This window comes from Myotis myotis, unplaced genomic scaffold (genome assembly GCF_014108235.1).
Source record: "Myotis myotis isolate mMyoMyo1 unplaced genomic scaffold, mMyoMyo1.p scaffold_m19_p_4, whole genome shotgun sequence".
Taxonomy (NCBI): domain Eukaryota; kingdom Metazoa; phylum Chordata; class Mammalia; order Chiroptera; family Vespertilionidae; genus Myotis; species Myotis myotis.
This window is the reverse complement of record NW_023416346.1, coordinates 119,685,198-119,708,275: the sequence shown is the minus strand read 5'-3', so window position 1 is coordinate 119,708,275 and position 23,078 is coordinate 119,685,198. Positions and strand designations below refer to the sequence as shown.

General features: G+C 41.3%; 1 protein-coding gene across 1 annotated transcript in view; it reads left to right on the top strand.

Moving 5' to 3' along the window:
* Positions 1-23,078, top strand: part of PHEX (phosphate regulating endopeptidase homolog X-linked) — a 200,880-nt gene that overhangs the window by 44,436 nt on the left and 133,366 nt on the right. Inside the window, exons 6-11 of the mRNA XM_036305892.1 lie at positions 400-468; positions 3,726-3,842; positions 6,733-6,816; positions 7,998-8,143; positions 18,354-18,447; positions 21,525-21,653. Coding sequence (XP_036161785.1) covers positions 400-468; positions 3,726-3,842; positions 6,733-6,816; positions 7,998-8,143; positions 18,354-18,447; positions 21,525-21,653 — 639 coding nt within the window. The remainder of the gene's footprint in view (positions 1-399; positions 469-3,725; positions 3,843-6,732; positions 6,817-7,997; positions 8,144-18,353; positions 18,448-21,524; positions 21,654-23,078) is intronic.

Sequence of the window (23,078 nt, the reverse complement as noted above, 5' to 3'; positions counted from 1 at the left end):
AACAAGAGACAGTGATTCTATGAGCTCTGCTCAACCATGTTACCTTGGAAAACTCACATCACTTCTCTGGCATTTGTCTCCACCCATCAAGTAAGGGGGCAAATCAGATAATCTCTAAGAACTATTCCCATTCAAATATCTTTGAGGTTATTTACTATTGATAGAACCTTGAAAGGGGTAGAAGCCATGAATTGGGGAAGCAGAGGCAGGTCTCTGATACTTCATAATATCTATCATTGCTGAAGTGTCTATTTACTGGTAGATCTGAGTATACTGAGTTGTTTTTGTAATGGTAACACAAGCTCAAAATATGACTGGGATTCAGATCTCATGACTCTTCTTAACATGGTACATAATAATTTACAGTGCAAGCAAAATACTTTGTTTTTATTTCAACAGCTGGACCAAGCAACGCTCTCCCTAGCTGTGAGGGAAGACTACCTTGACAATAGCACAGAAGCCAAATCTGTAAGTTTTATATTTCAACTCTGCACCTTGTCAGGCTGTTGATGGGTTCATAAGTTGTTCTAGAATTTCTGACACTACTGGAAATGAGCAGTGTGGCATTTTTTTTTTAAGAGAGAGTGGAAGAGAGAGGGAAAAACAGAGAGAAATATCGATGTGAGAGAAACACATCAATTGGTTGCCTCCTGCACGATCCCCGACCAGGGCCTGGGCCGGGGAGGAGCCTGCAACCTAGATACGTGCCCTTTTCCAGAATCGAACCCGGAATCCTTTGGTCCACAGGCTGATGCTCTATCCACTGAGCCAAACTGTCTAGGACAGCAGTGTGGCTATTTGATGACCGTATTTCCAATTAAGGAACTAAAGGCTTTTTATTCAGACATAAATGGCACTTCTAGAAGTCTGGGTATCAAGGCTGTACAAGTCGCCATGCTCAGTGCTCTCATGTTGGAGCTGGGGAGACAGCACACCCAAATGAAGTAACTAAGAAATTAGCTTGCAGTCATTCCTCAGAAGTACAGAGAGCTCACTACACATTTCAGAAGTAATGTGTGGGGAGGGATACCCTCTCAAATAATGATTCTTAAATTGTACTGCTTAAGAATCACCTGGGATTCTATTAAATGTATGATTCTTGGGCCACAGCCCTGGAGAATCTGATTTAGTAGACTTGAAATAGAGCCCAGGAATCTGTTTTCTTATCAGGTTGCCCCAGATTAATAAGAACCAGATGGGATCAACCAGGTTATATTTTTTGGGTTGACTGGGAAACCTACATTTTTTTTATTTTTTATATTGGACTAGAGGCCCAATGCACAAAATTCGTGCAAGAGTAGGCCTTCCTTCCCCTGGCTGCCAGCACCGGCTTCCCTCTAGCACCCAGGACCTAGGCTTCCCTCACAGCCCCACTTTCGTCCAGAAGGTCGTCCGGAAGGACATCCGGTCTAATTAGCATATTATGCTTTTATCATTATAGATTAGAACTGGTTCATTCATAATACTTTCAATTCATTTTGGAAACTTTGTTGAATTTCCAAAACAGCCTCAGACCCAGGGTCTCCTCAATCAGGGAGCTCTCTGGTTTCTGGCCCAGCCTGAGAATGCAGGAATTTAGACTGGGAAGTGCTAGCTCACAGAGTAAGTCCCTGCTCCTTTGCTGATACAAGACCCTATATCTAGAAGGCTCTGGAGGGCAGGAAGGTAGCCAAGATCCTAAGCAATCTTTTGGCTGAGGGCAGTCATCAAAGAAGGTTGGCAAGTTTTCCTTCTTGAAAGTGGATGGAATGAACTTCAAAAAATATTTTTAATCCTCACCTGAAGATAGGTTTTTTATTTATTTTTTATTGCTTTTAGAGGGGGGGTGGGGAGAGAAAGAGACAGACATCAATGTGAGAGAGAAACATTGATAGATTGCCTTCCGTATGCACCCCGATAAGGGATTGAACCTGCAACCTAGTTATATGACCTGGCCAGGAATTGAACCCCCAACCTTTCAGTGTATGGGACAATGCTCCAATCATCTGAGCCACCCAGCCAGGGTGAAAGTGGATGTAATGAACTTTTCAGTCTGGGAGCACCTCTGCTTCTGCTGGGGTCACCACCCTATCAGCAACTAGACTTGAAATCATTTCCCCCTATAACCAATCAGTCAAGTCCTGTGGATTCTACCTTCAAAATCTCTCTTCTACCCGATCCCTCCTTTCTATTCTTACTACTCTAGTTCAGGCCCTTGGTAACTCTTGGCTTTATTACAGCAGATAGCATTTTGATTGTTACCTTCTTCCCTCCATTCCATTCATTCCCTTCATTGCCTCTGTAGTACCACTTGATCAATTCTCTTCTTAGTGCAGCTCACATCATACTTTTGCTCACAAGGCAGGATATAAATTCCTCATTGGGAGTTCAAGGCCTCTTTATGACCTGGTCCCAAACCAGCTTTAATGTGCCATCTATTTATTTCCCCCCTCAGCAAAGGCAGCTCATACATCTCACAGGAGGTCTCCTCACTGCTCCTGAACCTGTCTCCTTCAAACATTATGTCTCCGATTTCTCCAGGCTGGAATTCTTTTCCAGCTCTTTAATCTTCAAGCACTTAGCAGCTTTATTAAAGAACTTACGTTGGTCTCTCTAATATTAAAGTTTGTAATTACATGTTTATCTCTCTTACACACTGAGAACCAGATCACACACTGGGAAATCAGACTTAAGTATTATTTAATTTTTCATCTGTACCCCCCTCATATGCACAGAATGCCTAGCAAGACATCTGCACATGTGTTGATTAATTAAATATTTTTTAATCAAACTGGGAATTGCAAAAGATTGTTTCTAATTGAGTCTATTTGCAAAGCTTGCTTACTGATTCAACAAATATTTATTAAGGGCCTGCTATATGCCAAGCACTGTATAGGTTCCAACATCATAAACACAGTAATAATAGCTTACAGATTCAAGGTGTATGTGAGGAAATCTTATTCCTAAAGCATAACTGTGAGATTATTTAATACCTAGTATATTGAGTTCTTACAAGTATATCTGAAAGGAGAAATATGACCCCCAATGAGATTCTGCAGTTCCCACAAAATAAGGTTCTCCCCTCCAGGAATATGTGTCATGAAAATGGGTTTATGGACATGCAGGGAAGACATTCTGTATTTGCTCTTTGCTCAGTTTCACTTCATCATTTCTCTCATCTCTCCCTTCTTTTTTTCCTGAGGGAGTGAGGAGAACTTTGTAAAAACTGTGCAAAACTAGAAAGACCTAGGGCTGCAGTTGATGGTCTTTTATTTTTTTTTTTTAGTGTGAAGGTGGGAAAATGGAGCTGGAAGAGAATAAATCACTGTTCCCACTAGTCTTCATGGATCATGCCTTCTGCTTTTAGCAACAGCTCTTTCCCATTATTTTATTAAGCCTCTCTTGCCTGGAAAGAGGAGTCTGACCTTTAACTTTCTATTCTGGGCTCATTTGGAGATGTTTCACATATCCATAATATTGTCGGTTGCTACAAAACTAGTTCTCTTGATTCTCGGTAGCTGGACATTTCTGCCTCTCATGGAAACAGTATCCAAGGAGCTGTCACTCTTCTTTCTCCCAAAGTGGTAGGTGGGTGTTTGGTATCACATAATGACTGTACTGTACATTGAGTACAAGTGAAAATGAAGGGAATTTATTTCCACCTGCTGCTTCTGCTCCCCAATGTCTCTGAAACATACTTTCCAATAGACTGTTGTCATGGTCACTTGCTTCTTTATCTTTTACAGTATCGGGAGGCCCTTTACAAGTTCATGGTGGATACTGCCGTACTTTTGGGTGCTAATAGCTCCCGAGCAGAGCATGACATGAAGTCAGTGCTTAGACTGGAAATTAAGATAGCTGAGGTAAGACTTAATCTAAAATTTATTTTTTTATTTTCTTTATTTTAAAGGCACTATATCCTGAATGAAAAAAATATATAAAATAGCATTCTGTAACATTGTCCTTTGGGTCCAAGGTATAACTAATAGCACCTCCTCTGGAAAGTCTCAACTATGGCCAAAGACTCTCTGACTATATTTTCCAAGAGAAACTCCTGTATGGCTCCAATAGAAGAATAGTTATTTAATGAATCCTTATTGATTTGGTTTGAGTGGAAGGTAATTTTTAAAATATATATATTTTTATTGATTTCAGAGAGGAAGGGAGAGGGAGAGAGAGACAGAAACATCAATGATGAGAGAGAATCATTGATTGGCTGCCTCCTGCACGCCCCCTACTGGGGATCGAGCCTGCAACCTGGGCATGTGACCTTGACCAGAATCGAACCCGGGATCCTTCAGTCCTCAGGTCAACGCTCTATCCACTGAGCCACACCAGCTAGGGCTGGAAGATAATTTTTTACCTAACCTACTCTTTTCCCATTGCCACTCAGGGTCAGCCTGACCTAAGATAGGGACTTAGAGAAGTCTGTCCCACCATATTGGATACACAAATTTGATGTACAAGTGTATAGGGTGAGCATTTTTAGCTGCCTTTCTGGTACTACTTTGTATCCAGCCCTGTTTTTTCATTCTTTTCTTGCCCTGTTTTAATGAATCTCATTGCGTTACTATGTTCTGTGTAGGTCACCTTAAATTCTTCCAGGCTAATGCTGGGAACAAAAAGATATAAGAACCAACTTAAGGGAGAGTGAGAAATCCTAAATGGTTAGCTTTCTTTATAGAATAACTTCTTTTTCCTAGAAGAACCAAAGTGTAAAACCCCTATACATTCCCAAACCAGAGAGAACAAGTATCGTGAGATCTGTTTGTTGGGATACTTTGCTGTGTGGGAAAAAAAACTTTTGTCAAGAAACACTTGTATATGGGTTGTTAGTCTTTTATAACAAGTTGCTAAAAATCCTAAAGTTCATGTGACTCCAAGTGTTGCTTGGCTTGTGTTTGGTGAAGTACAGTGGGATTTTGAGGTATGGAGTTGGGGTGATGGAGAAGGTGGAGGAGGAATTAGTCTTTCTCTCAGCAGCAGTGATGTATGTGTGGACCTCTCTCCAAACTTCTACTTGCAGCACAAAAAGTCCATTCCTGCATGTCACCTTTGAAGACTGTGTGATGAAGGTCACTGCAGATGTTCTGGAGTCAAAGACTGTGCCTCTAAGCCATGCCTAAAGGCTGTCTGGATTCCCTTCCTAGGCAAATAGGAGACCCAGAGCTCTAATTTGGACTGAAGCTCTGATACATCAGGGAAGGCCTTGTTCTGAGCCAGGGATTTAGACCAAAAAGGGAACTAAAAACAGCTGGGCTGAGGCAAGACTGGGAATTGTCAAGAGGCTAAATGAAGTGACAAATCCATGGGATGGGGAGAAAGCTAGCAGAGTGCTCAAAACAGCTTTGAGGCCAAAGGGCTCCAACCTGGGGCTGCAAGCCTGAGTAGAGGGAGGAGTGGACAGTCTGAGGCAATGATTCAAACAAAACCTCGAAGATGTTTGTGAGACACATGAAGTCTCTCCTGTGGAGGGTGACAGGGGGAAGCTAAGGGCACTGAATCATTTAGAAAAGAGGGGTCAGATGTCTACCACTCAGCCCTCTGTGTCTTTGCCTTGAAACATCCATGGCACATGATTTTTGGCATACTAGTAGTGCGCACTTCTGTCTCTTACACCCCAGGTCACTGAGGACATTCAAAATTAGTGGGAAATAGAGTTCTAGGGAAACTTCTGAAGCTTCCCTCGGGTGGCAGGACAGCTTAGTCCAGCACAAATAAGTCATTTTAAATACAGCCATGGAAGTGTGCATTTGACCAATCCCAGATAGAGGTGTGTGCACCAGGGCAGGTCTTAGTGATGGAGTGGCCCCTGTGATTGGAGGCAAATGGAGTTTAATGGCAAGATTTGACAGAGGAAATGAATCTAGGCAGTCTGGAATCATAGTTCCAACCCTGGGCGTGGTGGTTGTGAATGGGGGTGTAAGAGTAGGAGAGTCCTGTGGAGGTGGTAAGTGGCAAGTTTAATGCAAGGGAACCAGATGATGTGACTCATGGGTGGGTATAGGGAGCGACTGCCTGTTCATGGATGTGATTAGGATGGCCCATGAGGAAGGTGATCATTGCGGCTCTTCTTTGATTAGATTAAACATGGCAAAGGCTAGAAGCTTCAGTTTTTTTTGGTGGTGGCAAAATGGCAAGGGCATGCATATTGGGAATGGAAAGAGTGTGAAGGGTCAGGGCTGGAGATGCTGACTTGGAAATGTGTATCAGGATGGTGAGACCAGCAGTGGGGCCAGGGGAATCTCAAAGCCAGGGAAACCAGAGGGACGAAGGGAAGCGAGGGAATGAGCTGTTGACAGAATGATTACAGGAGGCAGTGGTGTCCAGATCGTCGAGTGTTCTTCAGTGAAAATGTGGCCCTAGGGATGAAGGATGGTCTGTGGCTCCTGACACACTGAGCTCATTATCTGGACACCACAGGTGAAGGTAAGGTGTTTGTCTCAATTGACTTTGATGTCAAAACTGGGCCAATAATAGATTTTGTCCATCCACATTGTAGGTGAGGAAGGGATTCTGGGTAGTTATATTTGTACTGAGGACAATGTTTCCCAGTGAACAGGACAGGAAGTTTCTTTTTATTTCTAAATCTTGCCTGAAGTGATGTCTTTTGTTTTTCTCTCCCAAGTTCAGCACCACACCAAAATCTTGAAAAACCGTATGATACTCTGCAGATGTTTGCGCACATGTAGAAGGTGTCATGCAGTAAGAAACTGTTGCTTTGAAAAAATAACCAAAGTCTCCTTTCAACAGATAATGATTCCACATGAAAACCGAACCAGCGAGGCCATGTACAACAAAATGAACATTTCCCAACTGAGTGCTATGATTCCCCAGGTTGGTGAAAACAATCCAGGGGATTTTATTTTAACTGGTTAGTTTACCAGTGATTGCATTTCATCTGTGTGTAAATTTTTGCCTTGTCAAACCTACCACCAGTCTTTTTGATTATCATCATCTTTGTCCATTATCACATACACTATCCCTTTTCTGTGCATCAAGATGCTTTCTGCTCTTGGGACAGAAAACCTTTCCAAGGTGGCTTAAAAACTGACAGCTCATTTTGCTACATGACAGAAGTTCAGACATAGGCGGCTACTGGTGTTGGTTTAGCTGCTTAGCAATGTTGTCAAAGGCCCAGATTCTTTCTTTCCACTTTATTCTCTTTAGTGTATTGGCTTTTTGACTTCATGTTGGATGATTCAGGCATGCAAGGTGGCTACCACAGGTCCATATATCACATCTGCCATCAGGGCAGGAAGAAGGGGGAAGGGACAGTGATGGCCATATCTAATTCTTTTACCAGGAAAAACCAAAACCTTTCTAGACTATTTCCAGGTGGCTTCCTTTTATTTCTTATTGAGTAGAATTGGGGCATGTATGTGGCCATCCCTACCTACAGGAATGGCTGGGCCTGTGAGTAGCTGGTTTTTCATTTCGATAGTGGAAGCAAGCAAGGGAGGGACCAATTCAAACAGCATGATAGTGATGCTCTGAAGAGGGGATATGTTACATTTTGTTGCTGCTTGTTTCCCCTATGCAAGAAAGGTTGTGTCAGAAGGAAGACCGGTAATGTCCTGGGGCATTTGTGTCTTTGTGGATGTGACAGTGAGTAAGGGAGAGTACAGGGGGGAAAGGGAGGAGAGAAGGAGGAGAGAAAGGGAGCATAGAACGGAGAAGGGAGTAAGGAGGGGGAGAGAGGAAATGAAGGAGAGGAGAGTTGAGGAGGGAGGGGCAGAGAGTACTGGAGGGACCAGCAGAGTGAGTGTGGGTATTACTAGGTGAGTGTATGTGTTGTCCATATGCGGATGGTATAGAACACATGTTCCATTTATGATGCAAGTAGTAGGTCTGGGTGGCAGTGACTGGGCATTTATTTTCTAAATTTGAGCAGTTGCATTTTTAATTATTTGGTTTGAAATCACAAGCAATGGATTCTGTTAAACCGATGATATTTGCCTTGCTTGCTGCCTAGCAAGAGGTACTTCACTCTGTTTTTTTTTTCTCTTACTCCTCAGTTTGACTGGCTGGGTTATATCAAGAAGGTCATCGATACCAGACTCTACCCTGACCTGAAGGACATCGGCCCTTCAGAGAACGTGGTGGTTCGTGTCCCGCAGTACTTTAAGGATCTGTTTAGGATATTAGGCTCTGAGAGGAAGAAGTAAGAGTTTCCTTGTGTATTTTACTGTGACTTTTGTTTTTCCTTGTAAATGTTAAGGCCTTACCTCTCACATCCTTTGAAAACTGTTTTTAATGAAAGTTGCATCAAAAGAGTCTTGGGGGAAATCACGGTGACCTTTGTGACAAATTGGCCAAAACCATTGTCTGCTGTGATTTACTTGCTGCAATGACAGCACATACACAATGTTTTTGCTCCTTATTTCCAGTATTTCTCCATATTTTCTCTCTGAAAACCTAAATTATTTGTTAGTTTTGTGAACTAGTCATATAATAATGTTTTCTGAGACTTCCATATGAACATCTTCTCTCCCCCCAGTTAATTCTTAGTCTATTGCTGCTTTCGCCCCCTTGTTTCTTTTTAGCCAATAAGTCACTTTGTGGCAATAAACCAAGGTACCTATATTGAAAAGACGTAAGATCACTCTGAGAGCTGTAGAAAAATTGCACTGATGAAAGAATTTCAGGAACTGTCAGGTTTTTCTTTTTAGAAAGAATATTTTAGGCTCTACCTGGTTTGGCTCAGTGGATAGAGCATCGGCCTGCGGACTAAGGGGTCCCAGGTTCGATTCCAGTCAAGGGCATGTACCTTGGTTGCAGGCACATCCCCAGTTAGGGGGTGTGCAGGAGGCAGCTGATCGATGTTTCTCTCTCATCGATGTTTCTAACTCTCCCTCTCCCTTCCTCTCTGTAAAAAATCAATAAAATATATTAAAAAAAAGAATATATTAGGATTTGTTGAGGTGCTACTTTAGCACTACAAAATAAGGAAACCCAAAAAATGCCTGGGAAAGGTAATTTTACATCTTTATGAAGCCATTCAGATTTCACTACAGAAAATGAAGCACAGAAAGGTCAACTAGTTTACAAAGACAAAGGCAAATTGCCAGGTCAGGATAAAAAAATCATATTTTCTTATTTGGACTTATACAAGGCATGCTGCAAAGGGTTATTATTTTTTTAAAAAGCACCTGCCAAAGTCCTAGTAATAAAATTCAGCATCCATCCTCACCTACGGAAGGACACGTTTGAAGAGCTGTATTCTTTTTAAGATGATATATTCTTATGGAAAAAACAGTATGTGTTCCTTGAGGAAAGCATGCAGGACAGTAAACATACATAGAAGGGGGAGAAGAAACAATAAATTCACTTAAGATTCTACCAGAAATAAGCAGTGATTCTTTGAAAATTCTCTAAGCAAAAATTGAATCTAGAGGTAAATATTGTTTGGGTGGGGTAGAGCCTTGCTATTCAAACTGTGCTCCATGGACCAGTAATGCCAGCAGCCTGTGGTAAAAATATAGATTCCAAGGCCCCTCCTCCATAGAAGCCTATAAAGTAGATCTGGAGCGAGGCCCAGGAATCTGTATTTTAACAAGCAACTCAAGAAAGTCTTATGCTTACTTTTTTTGGAGAGGGGCGAATTCACTACATTAGAATAACTTATTCATATGTGCTTCCTAGCTCTGAAATACTATAAAATATGATCCAAATGATTTTCTACGCCTATGCCATTGAGTTATTGGGCACATTTTAAATTTTGGTGGTAATTTGCATTGAAAGGTGAAGTTTTCACCATGCTATATATGTATTCTTCAGACCTAGTGAGTTGGTTGTAAATTAGTAGGTGCTTTAGGAAATTAATTTTATTTCCATAAAAGCCTAACTTATAACAACATGATAGATTGGGCCTTGGCTTACTATATTAGAAAAATCATCTCTATGGTGATGATTATACTTTAGAACTGCAGGACTTGTTATAACAAAAGGGACCAAGAAGATCATGAGTAGAGGGAGATTTTAATCTGCTTCTTGTCAAAGTGATAACTTGATGTAAATGTAGTGAACAGCAGTGGAAGAATATATAGATAGAAAAGTTACCTACAGATAGTATATCCATGATATAAAATAACCTTTAGACATTATGAAACTTCAGTTTTAAAGACAAAAAACATCTTTCACATAATTTACGCCTCAAAAACCAATGCATCAAAAACAACTTGTGTCCTATATATTCTTATGAGATTTCAAGACACTTTACATATTGAAAAGATTAATACTTTATTTGCACATCACAGTGCATTTTTATACTGCTAATCATATTTGATCCTCACTTGTGTTGTATTCCAGTCCAGGAACTATCCCCTTGGGTTCTCATAGTTACATATTAGTCAGGACATGCCAATTGCTGCAATAAGTTCCTCTAAACTCTCATTGGCTTGCACAATAAAAATTATACTCTTGCCTCATGGAACGGTCCAATGTGGGTGTCCCTATAAGATGGCTTTCTTCCAAGTAGGGACTTGGGAATCCAGGCTCCTTCTTCTCGTGACTTCCCTTCTCTGGATGTTTGGAATCTTCTCCATTCAGCTGATAGGTGGGGAAAGAGAGAGGGTAGAAGATTGCAAGGAAGTTTTTGTGCTCAGGCCTGAAAGTGGTGCATATCCCTTCTACCCCTATTTCATTGGTCAGAACACAGTCATATAACCCATTTAACCGCAGAAGAAGCTGGGAAGTATAGTTAAGCTGTGTGCCCAGGAGCAAAATATCACATAAATGATCTAATTTTCTTGAAATGACATTTTCTTGTTTGTTCCACCCTGCCCCCAAATGATGTAGTGAGCACCTGATGGTGGGCACTCTTGTATAATAAGTCTTCACTTAATGTCATCCATAGGTTCTATGACTTTAAGTGAAATGATATATAATGAAACCAGTTTTACCATAGGCTGATTTAAAAAAATATTTTTATTGATGTCAGAGAGGAAGGGAGAGGGAGAGAGAGATAGAAACATCAATGATGAGAGAGAGTCATTGATTGGTTGCCTCCTGCATGCCCCCTACTGGGGATCGAGCCCACAACCTGGGAAAGTGCCCTTGACCGGAATTGAATTCAGGACCCTTCAGTCTGCAGGCCGATGCTCTATATCTACTGAGCCAAACCAGGTAGGGCCACCATAGGCTAATTGATATAAATAAGAGTTCACTTCCTATAGCATCTCATCAAGGTTGTAACAAGACAATGTTATTTGAGGATCTGCTGTAATTGCTTTTGTAACTTCAAGGCCTAACACAGTGCTTTTCATAGTAGATACTTCATAAAAATTTCTAGAAATTAACCAGATGCCCCAATCACCACTATCCAGGAGGTGATATGTAAGCAGAACCGCAGAGAATAAGGAGGAGCTTTCCAGGTAGAGGAGAGTAGAAAAGGGATGTTGCATATGTCCAGTGATGAAACTAGCATGTTGCCTTCGAAGCAAGAGTCCAGAGAGCTGGGGAGGCTTTGAGGGGTTGGTTTGGGCTCAGGATGTATAAAGGAAAGGTTTTTAACATCCTCTCACCTCTTCCCTGGAGATACCTTTGAAGAAACAGACAATCCTTCTCAAGTTGGATGTCTCTGCTGTGCCTCTGTTCTGAGAATCTGCCAGTGAAAATCACACATGGGTCATGATGATGTTAACCACCATTATGACTAACAGTTACCTTAAAATAACTATATTGTTTCCGTTTTACAGATGAGGAAGCTGAGGTTAAGTGACCTGCCTAAGGACACACCTATTAGAGGGAGCAGAGCTGAGATTCTAAACTCGGTGACCCTCATTTCTATGTCCTGTCTATTTCCCATACATGTCTCTGTATGGAAATGAGACACCTTTCAGACACTTCCCTGTTAGTTTGGAGACAGACAACTCTCCTTTAATTTTCAGGATTACCAAACCATCTTGGGTTGGTATTAGCTGCTCACTTCTTGACTGCTTCTTATCCTCTTATATCATGTCTCCTGCCAGCCTGGTGAGAATAGGCCTCTCTTTCTGACTGAATGGCTTTGGGGACAGAGGCACTGACTCTGAAAGTTGGTTCAAAACTAGAGCAGTGAGATCCCCCAGAGGTTGTTCTAGAAATTGTGTTGGCCCTTGAGGGACAAGGAAGTAGGTGGCCAGGGCAGGGCCATTTGAGGGCTTGACATGGAGGCTGCCTATAGGGAAACGGAGTTGGAGTTCAAGGTGGAAAGGGGGCGTGAAGATGCAGTGATGTGCTGGGTCCCTCAAGTAACGGGCATGTCTTTCCAACTCCATGTGGAGTGAGATCACATGCATAGTTTGAAATCAACTCTAATTTTTGATGTGTCTGAGCATTAGGTGGCAGTAATTCAGTCATTATAGTCAGATCTGTTCCTGGCTTGGGAATAGTTACAACCTGGAAATCGGCAAATGCTACAGATCAAGTTTTTCTTGGCAAGCCAGTTGTCTAGCACAGTGGTCGGCAAACTCATTAGTCAACAGAGCCAAATATCAACAGTACAACGATTGAAATTTCTTTTAAGAGCCAAATTTTTTAAACTTACACTATATAGGTAGGTACATTGTTATTAACTTAATTAGGGTACTCCTAAGGCTTAGGAAGAGCCACACTCAAGGGGCCAAAGAGCTGCACGTGGCTCACGAGCCGCAGTTTGCCGACCAGGGGTCTAGCACATCACTGGGTGATGGGTGCTGCAGACTTCCATCCCCTTCTGCCTCCCTTCAGTTCTTCCACCCACTCCTGACTTGAGGCTGTCTTAGATTCCATCTTATTTGGTCTGAGGAGCAAGAATGGGAGGGGGAGGCTGAGGAAAGATGAGGTCAGAGAAATTTGACTTGGGATCTTCTGTGTGTGTGTGTGTGTGCGTGCGCAACCCGTACTTTAGCAGCCTGGCCTAAAGCAGACTCTGGGAGCTTTTGCCAAGCCTCTGTGATCTTTTCTGTCCTCAATTTTATTTTCATATAAAGCATGCACGGTGTACATTAAAGTGAGATGACTCTTGTTGCACAGGTGCTCCTAGAGCAGCGGTTCTCAATCTGCGGGTCGCGACCCCTTTGGCGGTCAAATGACCCTTTCACAGGGGTCGCCTAAGACCATCCTGCATATCAGATATTTACATTACGATTCATAACAGTAGCAACATTACAGTTATGAAGTAGCAATAAAAATAATTTTATGGTTGGGTCACAACATGAGGAACTGTATTTAAAGGGCCAGAAGGTTGAGAACCACTGTTCTAGAGGCTTACCTGGAAAATGTGCTGTTCTGTGGACCTCTTATAGGGTTCAGCAATGCTGATGGTGATCTAGGGCCTCGCTGTTCAAAGTATGGCCCATGGAGAGCAATATTGGCCTCGCCTGAGAGCTTGTTAGGAATACAGAATCTGGGATTTAGAAAGTCCTAGTTTAGCTGTGTGTGCAGAAAGACGAGGAGATGGAGTTTTCCTAGATCAGTGGTTCTCAAACCTGACAATCATCAGAATACCCCCAGAGGGCTTGTTAAAACATACTGCTGAGCCCCACCCCACAGTTTCTGATTCAGTTGCTCTGGGGCAGGCCCAGGAATTTTCTAACAAGTTCTCAGGTGATGCTGAAGTTGCTGGGCTAGGGACACAACTTGGGAATCACAGCCTTAGGCATACCTCTGAGCAGCCTCTAGGATTTAGGGAGATTTCTTTGGCTTTGAGAACCTTTGAGAAGAAACTGGTTCACCTTAGGGAGTATGACTGAGAGGAGCAAATGCAAGCTCTGGAATCTGAGGACCAAATGTTAGTCCCAGATTTGACACATCCTTGGAAGTCCCTTGACCTTTGACCTTTGTTTTCTTCATCTGAAAATGGAGATAATAATAATAACCACCCCATAACATCGATAATGAGGATCAAAAAAGGTACTTTGCTTTAACCGGTTTGGCTCGGTGGGTAGAGCGTCGGCCTGCGGACTGAAAGGTCCCAGGTTCGATTCCGGCCAAGGGCATGTACCTTGGTTGCGGGCACATCCCCAGTGGGGGGTGTGCAGGAGGCAGCTGATCGATGTTCCTCTCTCATTGATGTTTCTAACTCTCTATCCCTCTCCCTTCCGCTCTGTGAAAAATCAATAAAATATATATTTTTAATAAAAGATACTTTATGATCTTTGAAATGAAATACAAATGTTAGTTGCCACTGATGTCAGTTGAGAACAAAGGGCAGCAGAAGCTTCTTTAAAAACATCTTCCTGGTCAGAGGCTTTGGGAAATGCTTTCCTGTTGCTCTGTTAGTGGTGGGTTCTCTCCTGAGGTGTTTTGCTTTTCTCTACTTTATTTCTTGTCATTTGGGGAAAGCACCATACTGCTGAAAATGCTTTTTGGAAAAAACAAAGATATTATTTGCTATTTTCAAGTGCTGTTGCTGAGTCTAATTTTTTTTTCTTGGTGTATCTGAGCATTAGGTGGCAGTAATTCAGTCATTATGGTCAGATCTGCTCCTGGCTTGGTAATATTAGCACTCTGCAGCTGTGTGCTCCCCGAGTTCTGTCAGTGTATTTATCACACACTGGAGCAGCTCATCAGCACCATTGTCTTACTGTGCGAGCTTCCTGCATTCCATCTCCTGGCTTTTCCTCACACACTGTTCTTTCTTCATACCTACAGATTTCTGCTTAAGTGCCTTTGTCAGAGTATTTTGGGGTCTCCGTGATTTGGTCTAGAATTTTTTTCTGAATTACAGGCATTCATGCATCACGGTGTAGCATGGGGAAAAGCACACAGGCTTAGAGTTAGACACACCCAAGTCTGGTCAAGCCTCCATCGTTTATTACACCAGTTCTATTTATGTTGGGTTCCACCCTAGAGATTTTTTTTTTTTAAATATATTTTATTGATTTTTTACAGAGAGGAAGGGAGAGAGCTAGAGAGTTAGAAACATTGATGAGAGAGAAACATCGATCAGCTGCTTCCTGCACATCTCCCACTGGGGATATGCCCGCAACCCAGGTACATGCCCTTGACCAGAATCGAACCTGGGACCTTTCAGTCTGCAGGCCGACGCTCTATCCACTGAGCCAAACCGGCTTCGGCGCACCCTAGAGATTTTGATGTAATTGGTGTGGAGGGGCCTGAACATCTGGACCTTTGAAACTCCCCAGGTGATTTTACTAAGTTGGAGACCCACTGACTATATAATAATGAGGAGTTACTTAAATGGTTCTAGGCCTCAAGTTTCCTTGTATGTAAAATGGGTACAATAATATCTCTTCTATAGCAATTGCTGTGGGGATTCTAGAAAATGCCATATGATTTCAAGGGAGCTGGAAAGGCCCACACTTCTAAATCTTCAGTATGCTTCTACCACCATGTCTTTTCTACTGCCATCAGGCCCCTCCTAACAGTGTCCCTAGTTAATCTGGCTTATCACTGCTCCCTTGAGGGAATATTTTTTGAATTCACATAGGATATCTGCTGGCCAGGGACCTTCTAATCTGTACCTATGGATCCAGCATAGCTGTCACACCCAACAAGCAGTATTCTAAGATTGAAGAACATACAGACTTTGTGTTAGGGTCAGGCTCTGCCCCATTGACATTTTCTACCCTGGACCCTGATTGTTGCCTGTGTCTCCCTTACTGCAGCTGGCCTTTTGCCTCCGAGAGTGAAGACCCTGCTCACCATCCCCTCCAAACAAGCTATTCCTACATTATTTAGCTTGTCTACAGTTCATGTTCTTGCTTCACACCCCTGAGCCTTCCAGCCTTTGGGCACAGCCCAGGCCCTGTCCCTCTCATGATGCTTACTCTCATCCCTCAGTTTGAGCTATGAAGTGTCTGGCACATACTTTTGGGTGCCAGTGTCTGCCAAAGCATTTTTTAAAATATATTTTATTGTTTTTTTACAGAGAGGAGGGGAGAGGGATAGAGAGTTAGAAACATTGATGAGAGAGAAACATCGATCAGCTGCCTCCTGCACACCCCCCACTGGGGATATGCCCGCAACTAAGGTACGTGCCCCCGATTGGATTCGAACCTAGGACCCTTCAGTCCGCAGGCCGATGCTCTATCCCCTGAGCCAAACTGGTTAGGGCTGCCAAAACATTCTTGATGTGCTTGCCTCATTTCCCCTGCTCAGCTAAAAGCTTCAAGAGATCAATGACTATATCTTTCTTGCCTTTCCATCTCCCCAGTACCTAGAACTATTAGTACATATCTAGGTGCCCAGAATGTGCTGATTGAGTGAAAGGAGAATCTCATATGTTCTTATTGTGTGTGCCTTCAATTCAGAAACCTGATTATATGAACAAGCTGAAATCTGAAGTCCTGTGTCCCCCAACTAGACTCTAAGTTCTCTGAATGTAGGCCCTGGATTCCTATTTCTTTACATTCCTCATGGCATCTGGAACAATACTTGGGCAGCAGTAAATGCTCAGTGAGTACTTCTTGTCTTGCTCAGGAGTAGGGATGTGAACTGAAAAGATCCAAGGGAATGATCTAAAACTACATATATATTGTAGTAGCCTCAGAGCATGAATAAGGGCTAGACTTTACTGATAGGAACAGGGGCTTCTGAGAAGGAGTGCACATATCCCAATAATAACCACTGAATTCAAGAGAAAATCTGAAAACTTGTATATGCCTATGTTTTTTGAAAAAAATAATTAGGTTTTATATTCTATATAGGTGGCCATAAACTCTGCATTTGATCGGTATGGCACACACAGGGCGTGGGGGTAGTGTCACCCGCAGTAGTTTGTTTTTATTACATATATGGAAAATAATTTCAAACTATTTATATATATATATGTAGGTTTATAAATTGTATTATCTAGTTTATTCCCCTCCCCCAAATGGACAAATGACTTTAAAAATTCTTGCGGAGAAACAGGAATTGAAGCCACTACTAGTAAAGTAAGCACAAGTGAGTGGCAAGAAAATGGCAGAAGCGCCTCTTTTTCTACTCAAGTTTGTCATCTTGGTTAGCCAGATGACAAGCTAAAAACAGGGGTGGTCTAACCAGATATGACAAGGCTATGGTCCAAAATGTTTTGAAATACCCAAGAAGACTATATGAAATAGGGATTTACAGCCACTGTCATTGTATTATCCTAATCCTATATGGATAATGTGTCTGGAAGGATTAACTAATGGTATTTGAAGAACTAATGATTTTTGAAAATATCTTTATTTCACTTTAACTTTCAAAATTTCTATTTCTGCATTTGTCAAAAACATTTGTAATATCTTAGTCCAATAGCTTATCTCTATGTAAATGAAAATAACTACACATATATTGGCTATATATGCTGAAAAAATACTTTATTGCTAGGAGTGCACGTTTACTGGGTTAGAGTGCCAGGCAAATGAGAGCGTTCTTTTTAAAAAATATTTTTTAATATTTCAATTGCAGTTGACATACAATATTATATTAGTTTCAGATATTCAGCATAGTGATTAGACATTTATATAACTTACAAAGCAATCACCCCCGTAAATCTAGTACAAATGTGGGTTGTTCTTGATGGCCCAGTTATCATCATCATGTCACACTGCTCTCACATGACTGTCTGACTCAAGAGCTGTCTCAGGAATGTGTGTTATTAGTCACTGTGATAATGGCACAGCTGGGAGGAGATGGGTCATTAAAAATTCATCATCACTGTTGAGTTAGAAGTTAACTCAGGCCACACATCCTCTGAGGTCAAGGCATCTTTTGCTTATGGAAAAAGGCAACACTTGATAGAGTGTAATGGATTTTTAAGATATGTATTATGAGTATTACATGAGCATTTGGGTTTGTTTATATGTTTGGAAGTGAATAACAACAACAGAAATCTGGAATTTATAATTTTCCAAGTATGTTCTTAATTTATATTAACCTCACAATAACCGTGTAAGGTAGGAGTCATCCCCATTGTATGACAAAGGATGATAACATCAGCAAGGTTAAGTGACTTGCCCAAGCTCACATATCTAGTAAGCATAGAACCAGGGTGCAAATCTAGATAATTGGTATTAGCCAATATATTGCTGTTTGTTCCAAAGATAAGAATTCATCTGCATTTTTATCAAGTCGCCTAATAATTCAAAGGTGTGAGTGTGGACAATTTCTAGACATGAAACACTGGGCAACAGTGGACTCCATGCCCTGAGAGGGAAAGCAAAATGTTCACAAATGAGGCCTGGAGATGGAATATTCATTTCATCTATCTGTAGTAGTTGGTGAAAAGCAAGCCAATTTTGGTTAAGTGTATTGACATTGTATCATCTTATGTCATTTTTCAAGTGAAAGTTCTGCAGCTTTTTTTTTTTAATAAGCAAGAGATTCCTCCAAGGGGCTTTGCCAACAGTTTTCCCTAAGGTGTTTTGCAGAGCATCAGATAGCAACCTAAATATAATAAATGTGCATCTCTCTGTTAACAGGACCATTGCCAACTATTTGGTGTGGAGGATGGTTTATTCCAGAATTCCAAACCTTAGCAGGCGCTTTCAGTATAGGTGGCTGGAATTCTCAAGGGTAAGTTTTAAAAAGATTGCAATGTTACATCACTTGATAACTTTACATGCAGGAATAGTTTATATATTAGCTAATCCAATAAAAATCATCTTCAGGAATTGGACAGAGGGAGTTTTGCAGGCCAAGCTCTACTTTTTTTGTTTCTTTATTTTTATTGAGGTACATAGAGAGTTAGAGTAAGGTGCAGTTATGGCCCTTTGCTATGACCTCAATATATATAGTTGATGAGGCTATGTAAAGATATTTAGGGCAATACTTGGGACATCACATTGTTTTCACACTCCATCTTTCGTCAATTTATTCCCATTTTTCCCATGTTTTTTTTTCTTTTAACTACTTTGATTGATTTTTTGAGAGGGAGGAAAGGAGAAGGAGAAAGAAAAACATCGATGTGAGAGTGAAACGTTGATCGATTGCCTCCTGCACATTCCCCACCAGGAACCTAGCCTGCAACCCAGGCATGTACCCTGACTGGGAATGGAACTGGCAGACTTGGTGCAAGGGATTATGCCCAACCAACTGACCCATACCGGCCAAGGGCCCCCAGTGTTTTTAACTGGTTCTCTCTAATTATAGTTTTAATATTTCTTAGTGATGTATTTGTAACTATTTTTCATTTTAGTATTCTGAATATTTAAAATGTGCATGGCATATGTATTAGATAGTAAAGTTTCATCCTTAATTTAGACATAGAGTTTCATCTTTAATTTCATCTTGATCTTCAATCTTAGAATCTCTCTTAACTCTGCTAGGCCAAAGAAGCCTAAATCTAGACTCCTGGGAGACCTCATTCAACTGTCTGAAACACTTTTCTTCTCTGCCACTCTTATTCTCATTGGTGTTAACGCTTGTCTTTGTTTTAGAGGTTCTTTTTTTAATCCTCACCCTAGGATATTTTTCTGTTGATTTTTAGGAAGCGTAAGAGAGAGGGAAAAACAGAGAGAAACATCAATGTGAGAGAAACACATTGATCAGTTGCCTCCTGCAGGTACCCTGACCAGGACCTGGCCCGGTGGGGGGAGGGGGCGCCTGCAACCAAGGTACGTGCCCTTGACCGGAATCAAACCTGGGACCCTTCAGTCTGTAGGCCGCAGCTCTATCCATTGAGCAAAACTGGCTAGGGATGTTTTGGAGGCTTTTGTCTGAATAATTCTCCCACCACTAGCGGACTTAAGAATTTTGTGGCTTTTTAAAAAAAGTAACATTTTAAGCCCTAGCTGGTTTGGCTCAGTGGATAGAGTGTCGGCCTGTGGACTGGGGGGTCCCAGGTTCGATTCCGGTCAAGGGAACATGTCCGAGTTGCGGGCTTGATCCCCAGTGGGGGGCTTGCAGGAGGCAGCCGATCAATGATTCTCGTTCATCGTTGATGTTTCTATCTCTCTCTCCGTCTCCCTCTCTGAGATCAATACAAATATATTTTTAAAAAGTAACATTTTAAGAATTTAGTGACTTTAAAAAATATTTTTCTCTGTATTTGAATGATGAATTTTATAAGCTGTGGTTTCATTTAACAAATGTTTTAGTTATTACAGAAACTGGTAAATACAGAAATTCTTAGTGGGTCATTACTCTTGAGGAGTAACACAGTTATTTTGAATATATTTTGGCCTTTCAAAGTCACTAGACTATTGAGCTTTATATAGAACAGCATAAAACAACTATATATATTGAGGTCGTATCAAAGGATTAAACTACAAAACTAGTAGATTTCATATATATATGTATATATATTTAACTCCTATGGATCACATAAAAGATGGTACCCAGCTGTTCTTTACCCCCACTGTGAAGAGCATCAGAGAGAGAGGTGTAAGAAGTAGAGTGTGAAAATTTTGAGGTTAGGTATGAGGGGATGTTTCTTGAGTGTAAAGTGCTAAATATAATATTGAATTGCCAAAGAAAGTTGTAGAGTCGTTCTCTCTAGAGCTTTTAAAAATAGATGCATTCCTTACTTCTGAGAGGGGTTGTGTGACCAGAGAGTAGAGGAAGAATAGATGAACTTAAACGTTAATCCCATTTGCTTTGTGCCAACAACCTGGATCTAACATTGTTCAAGGGACGCCTCCAGCCACCATTCTCAGGGCCTCCCTTCCTCACTGCCTGCCTTCACTTTACATTTTGAGTGCTCTGAACTCTCAACCTCCGAGTGCAATTAAATAATATTTATTTCTTTGCTTTCATCCCTAAGAGTAAACCTTTGAGCCTTGCAAATCCTGTTTTGGAACCTCCTTACTTGTTTGTAAATATTTTCTTATAATGATTTAATTGGGACAGATGGGAAAAACATTTACATCTGGATTTTCCTTGGTTACCAGTGTGTTCTTTGCTATGACACAATGTAAATATGCTTCCTGCGCTGTTCATGGTGGGCCATGCTCTCCTGGTCTGCCTTGTGAGTTTCTGCCCAGAACAAGGAAACCCTCGCTGGGCAGAAACTTGGATCCCCTATTGATTCTAGACCTTTCTTGGTGGAGCTTAAGTTCTCAGTGGATATTAAATATTCCCTGGACATTTGGATAGCATCCCGCCACATCCCTATAAACTGCAGAAAAGCTATGCTTCTAGATCCTTTGTTTAATGGGATAAATTGGAAGGGATGGACAGTTACATTATTCCCACTGTCAAAATGTTTTTATTTGGTTTTAATCCTCACTTGAGGATATTTTTTCCATTGATTTTTAGAGAGAGTGGAAGGGAGAGGGAAAGAGAAATATCGATGTGAGAGAAACATTGATTGGCTGCCTCCTGCACACCCCGACCAGGGCCCAGGCCGGGGAGGAGCCTGCAACCAAGGTACATGCCCTTGACTGGAATGGAACCCAGGACCTTTCAGTCTCCAGGCTGATGCTCTATCCACTGAGCAAAACTGGCTAGGGCTTTATTTCAATTTAAATATACCTGGGGACAAGCAGATTTTTTTCTTCATCTGATTTTACCTTTGGCTCTACTATCAGACACATGTATATGGGTGGGATGTGCACTGTTTCATAGACTGTTTTCTTCAGGTTGTTGATTTTTTTTTTCAGCCATAGGTTTCATCCAAGTGAAACTAAATCTGGATTGATTGTCTCCCACAGGTAATCCAGGGGACGACAACTTTGTTGCCTCAATGGGACAAATGTGTAAACTTTATCGAAAGTGCCCTCCCTTATGTTGTTGGAAAAATGTTTGTGGATGTGCACTTCCAGGAAGATAAGAAGGAGATGGTAAGTGCTGCTCCCCAACTCAAAGCCAATGGCAGCTAACCAGATCTGACATGGATATGGCCAACAGGCTGCTATCAGTTTCATATTGACTAAAAACTCAAACACAGAACGTAATCATGAAAATGAAGAAAATTTAGTACTGGGAAAAGTATGAAATCAAGCCACATAGAGTCAGAATTTCCCCTGGAGAAATTAAATGTGTGAAGTCTGTGCTTAGGAAAAAAAGGGCCTAGATAATTTTATGATTGGATATTTGAACTGTTGTAATTACAAAAGGTAGGGGTTTTTCCAGTCAGGACTCTCTGTTTTAGAGATGAGGAAGCCAGAGACCCAGAGATGGAGTGATTTGCAATATATTTAACAATTTTATTTAACAATTTTTAAGTGGCTTAAAAATAAGATGCAGGTTTTTTTCTTCTCTCCTTATACAGTTTTCTAAAAAATAAAGGGGCGTGACACTTATCTCACAGAAAACACGTTGTGTCTATTTTTTTCATAAACTTAAAAAGAAACCCTTTATTTTGGAAATTTCTAAACATATGAAAGTGGAAAGAACTGTGTAATGAATTTCTAGGTACCTATGGTCCCTGGCTATTTGTAATTGATGCACTGGCATTAATGGCCCAGCCAAATACATTTAATAAGAGGTGAGGTTAAGTTTCATTCAGTCAGTCAAAAAAGATTTATTGAACACCTGTTATATGCCGAATATAGACACTGTTCTAGGCCATGGGATACATAAGAAAACAAAGCAGACCTCACTGAGTTGACATCCAAATGGAAGTGGGGTAGACAGTAGAAAACACAATGTATAAATTAACAGGTGTGTTAGAAGATGACAATAACTCTGGAAAAATGAGAAAGGAGCTAGGGTAAAGAGGAATCAGGCATGCCAGAAAGTGTGGGTGTATGGATTGTGTTGTAGGATTAAATAGGATGGTCAAGAAAAACCTCACTGTGAAGATGACATTAGTCACAGATGTGGAGGAGGCGAGAAATTAGGTATGACAACTATCTGGGGGAACAGTGTTCTAGTCAGAAGGAACAGCAAAAGCCATAAGGCAGGGATGTGCCTGGCGAGATCTAGGAATAGCAGGGAGGTCCACAAGACTGGAGCGGGAGGAATGAAGGTGAGAGAAATAGACTCTGAGGTCAGAGCAGTAATAGGGATGGTGGCATTTTGTAAGGCCTGTAGGTCATTGTAAGAATGTTGGCTCTACCCTGAGTGAAGTGGAGATCGAAGGCAGGCTTTTAAGCAGAGGCCTGATGTCACCTGACTTACGTTGAGAGGATCACCCTGGCGGTTTTGTTCAGAAGAGACTATAGGGCAGTGATGGCGAACTGGTGACACGCGAACTCATTTTTTTGGTTGATTTTTCTTTGTTAAGTGGCATTTAAATATATAAAGTAAATATCAAAAATATA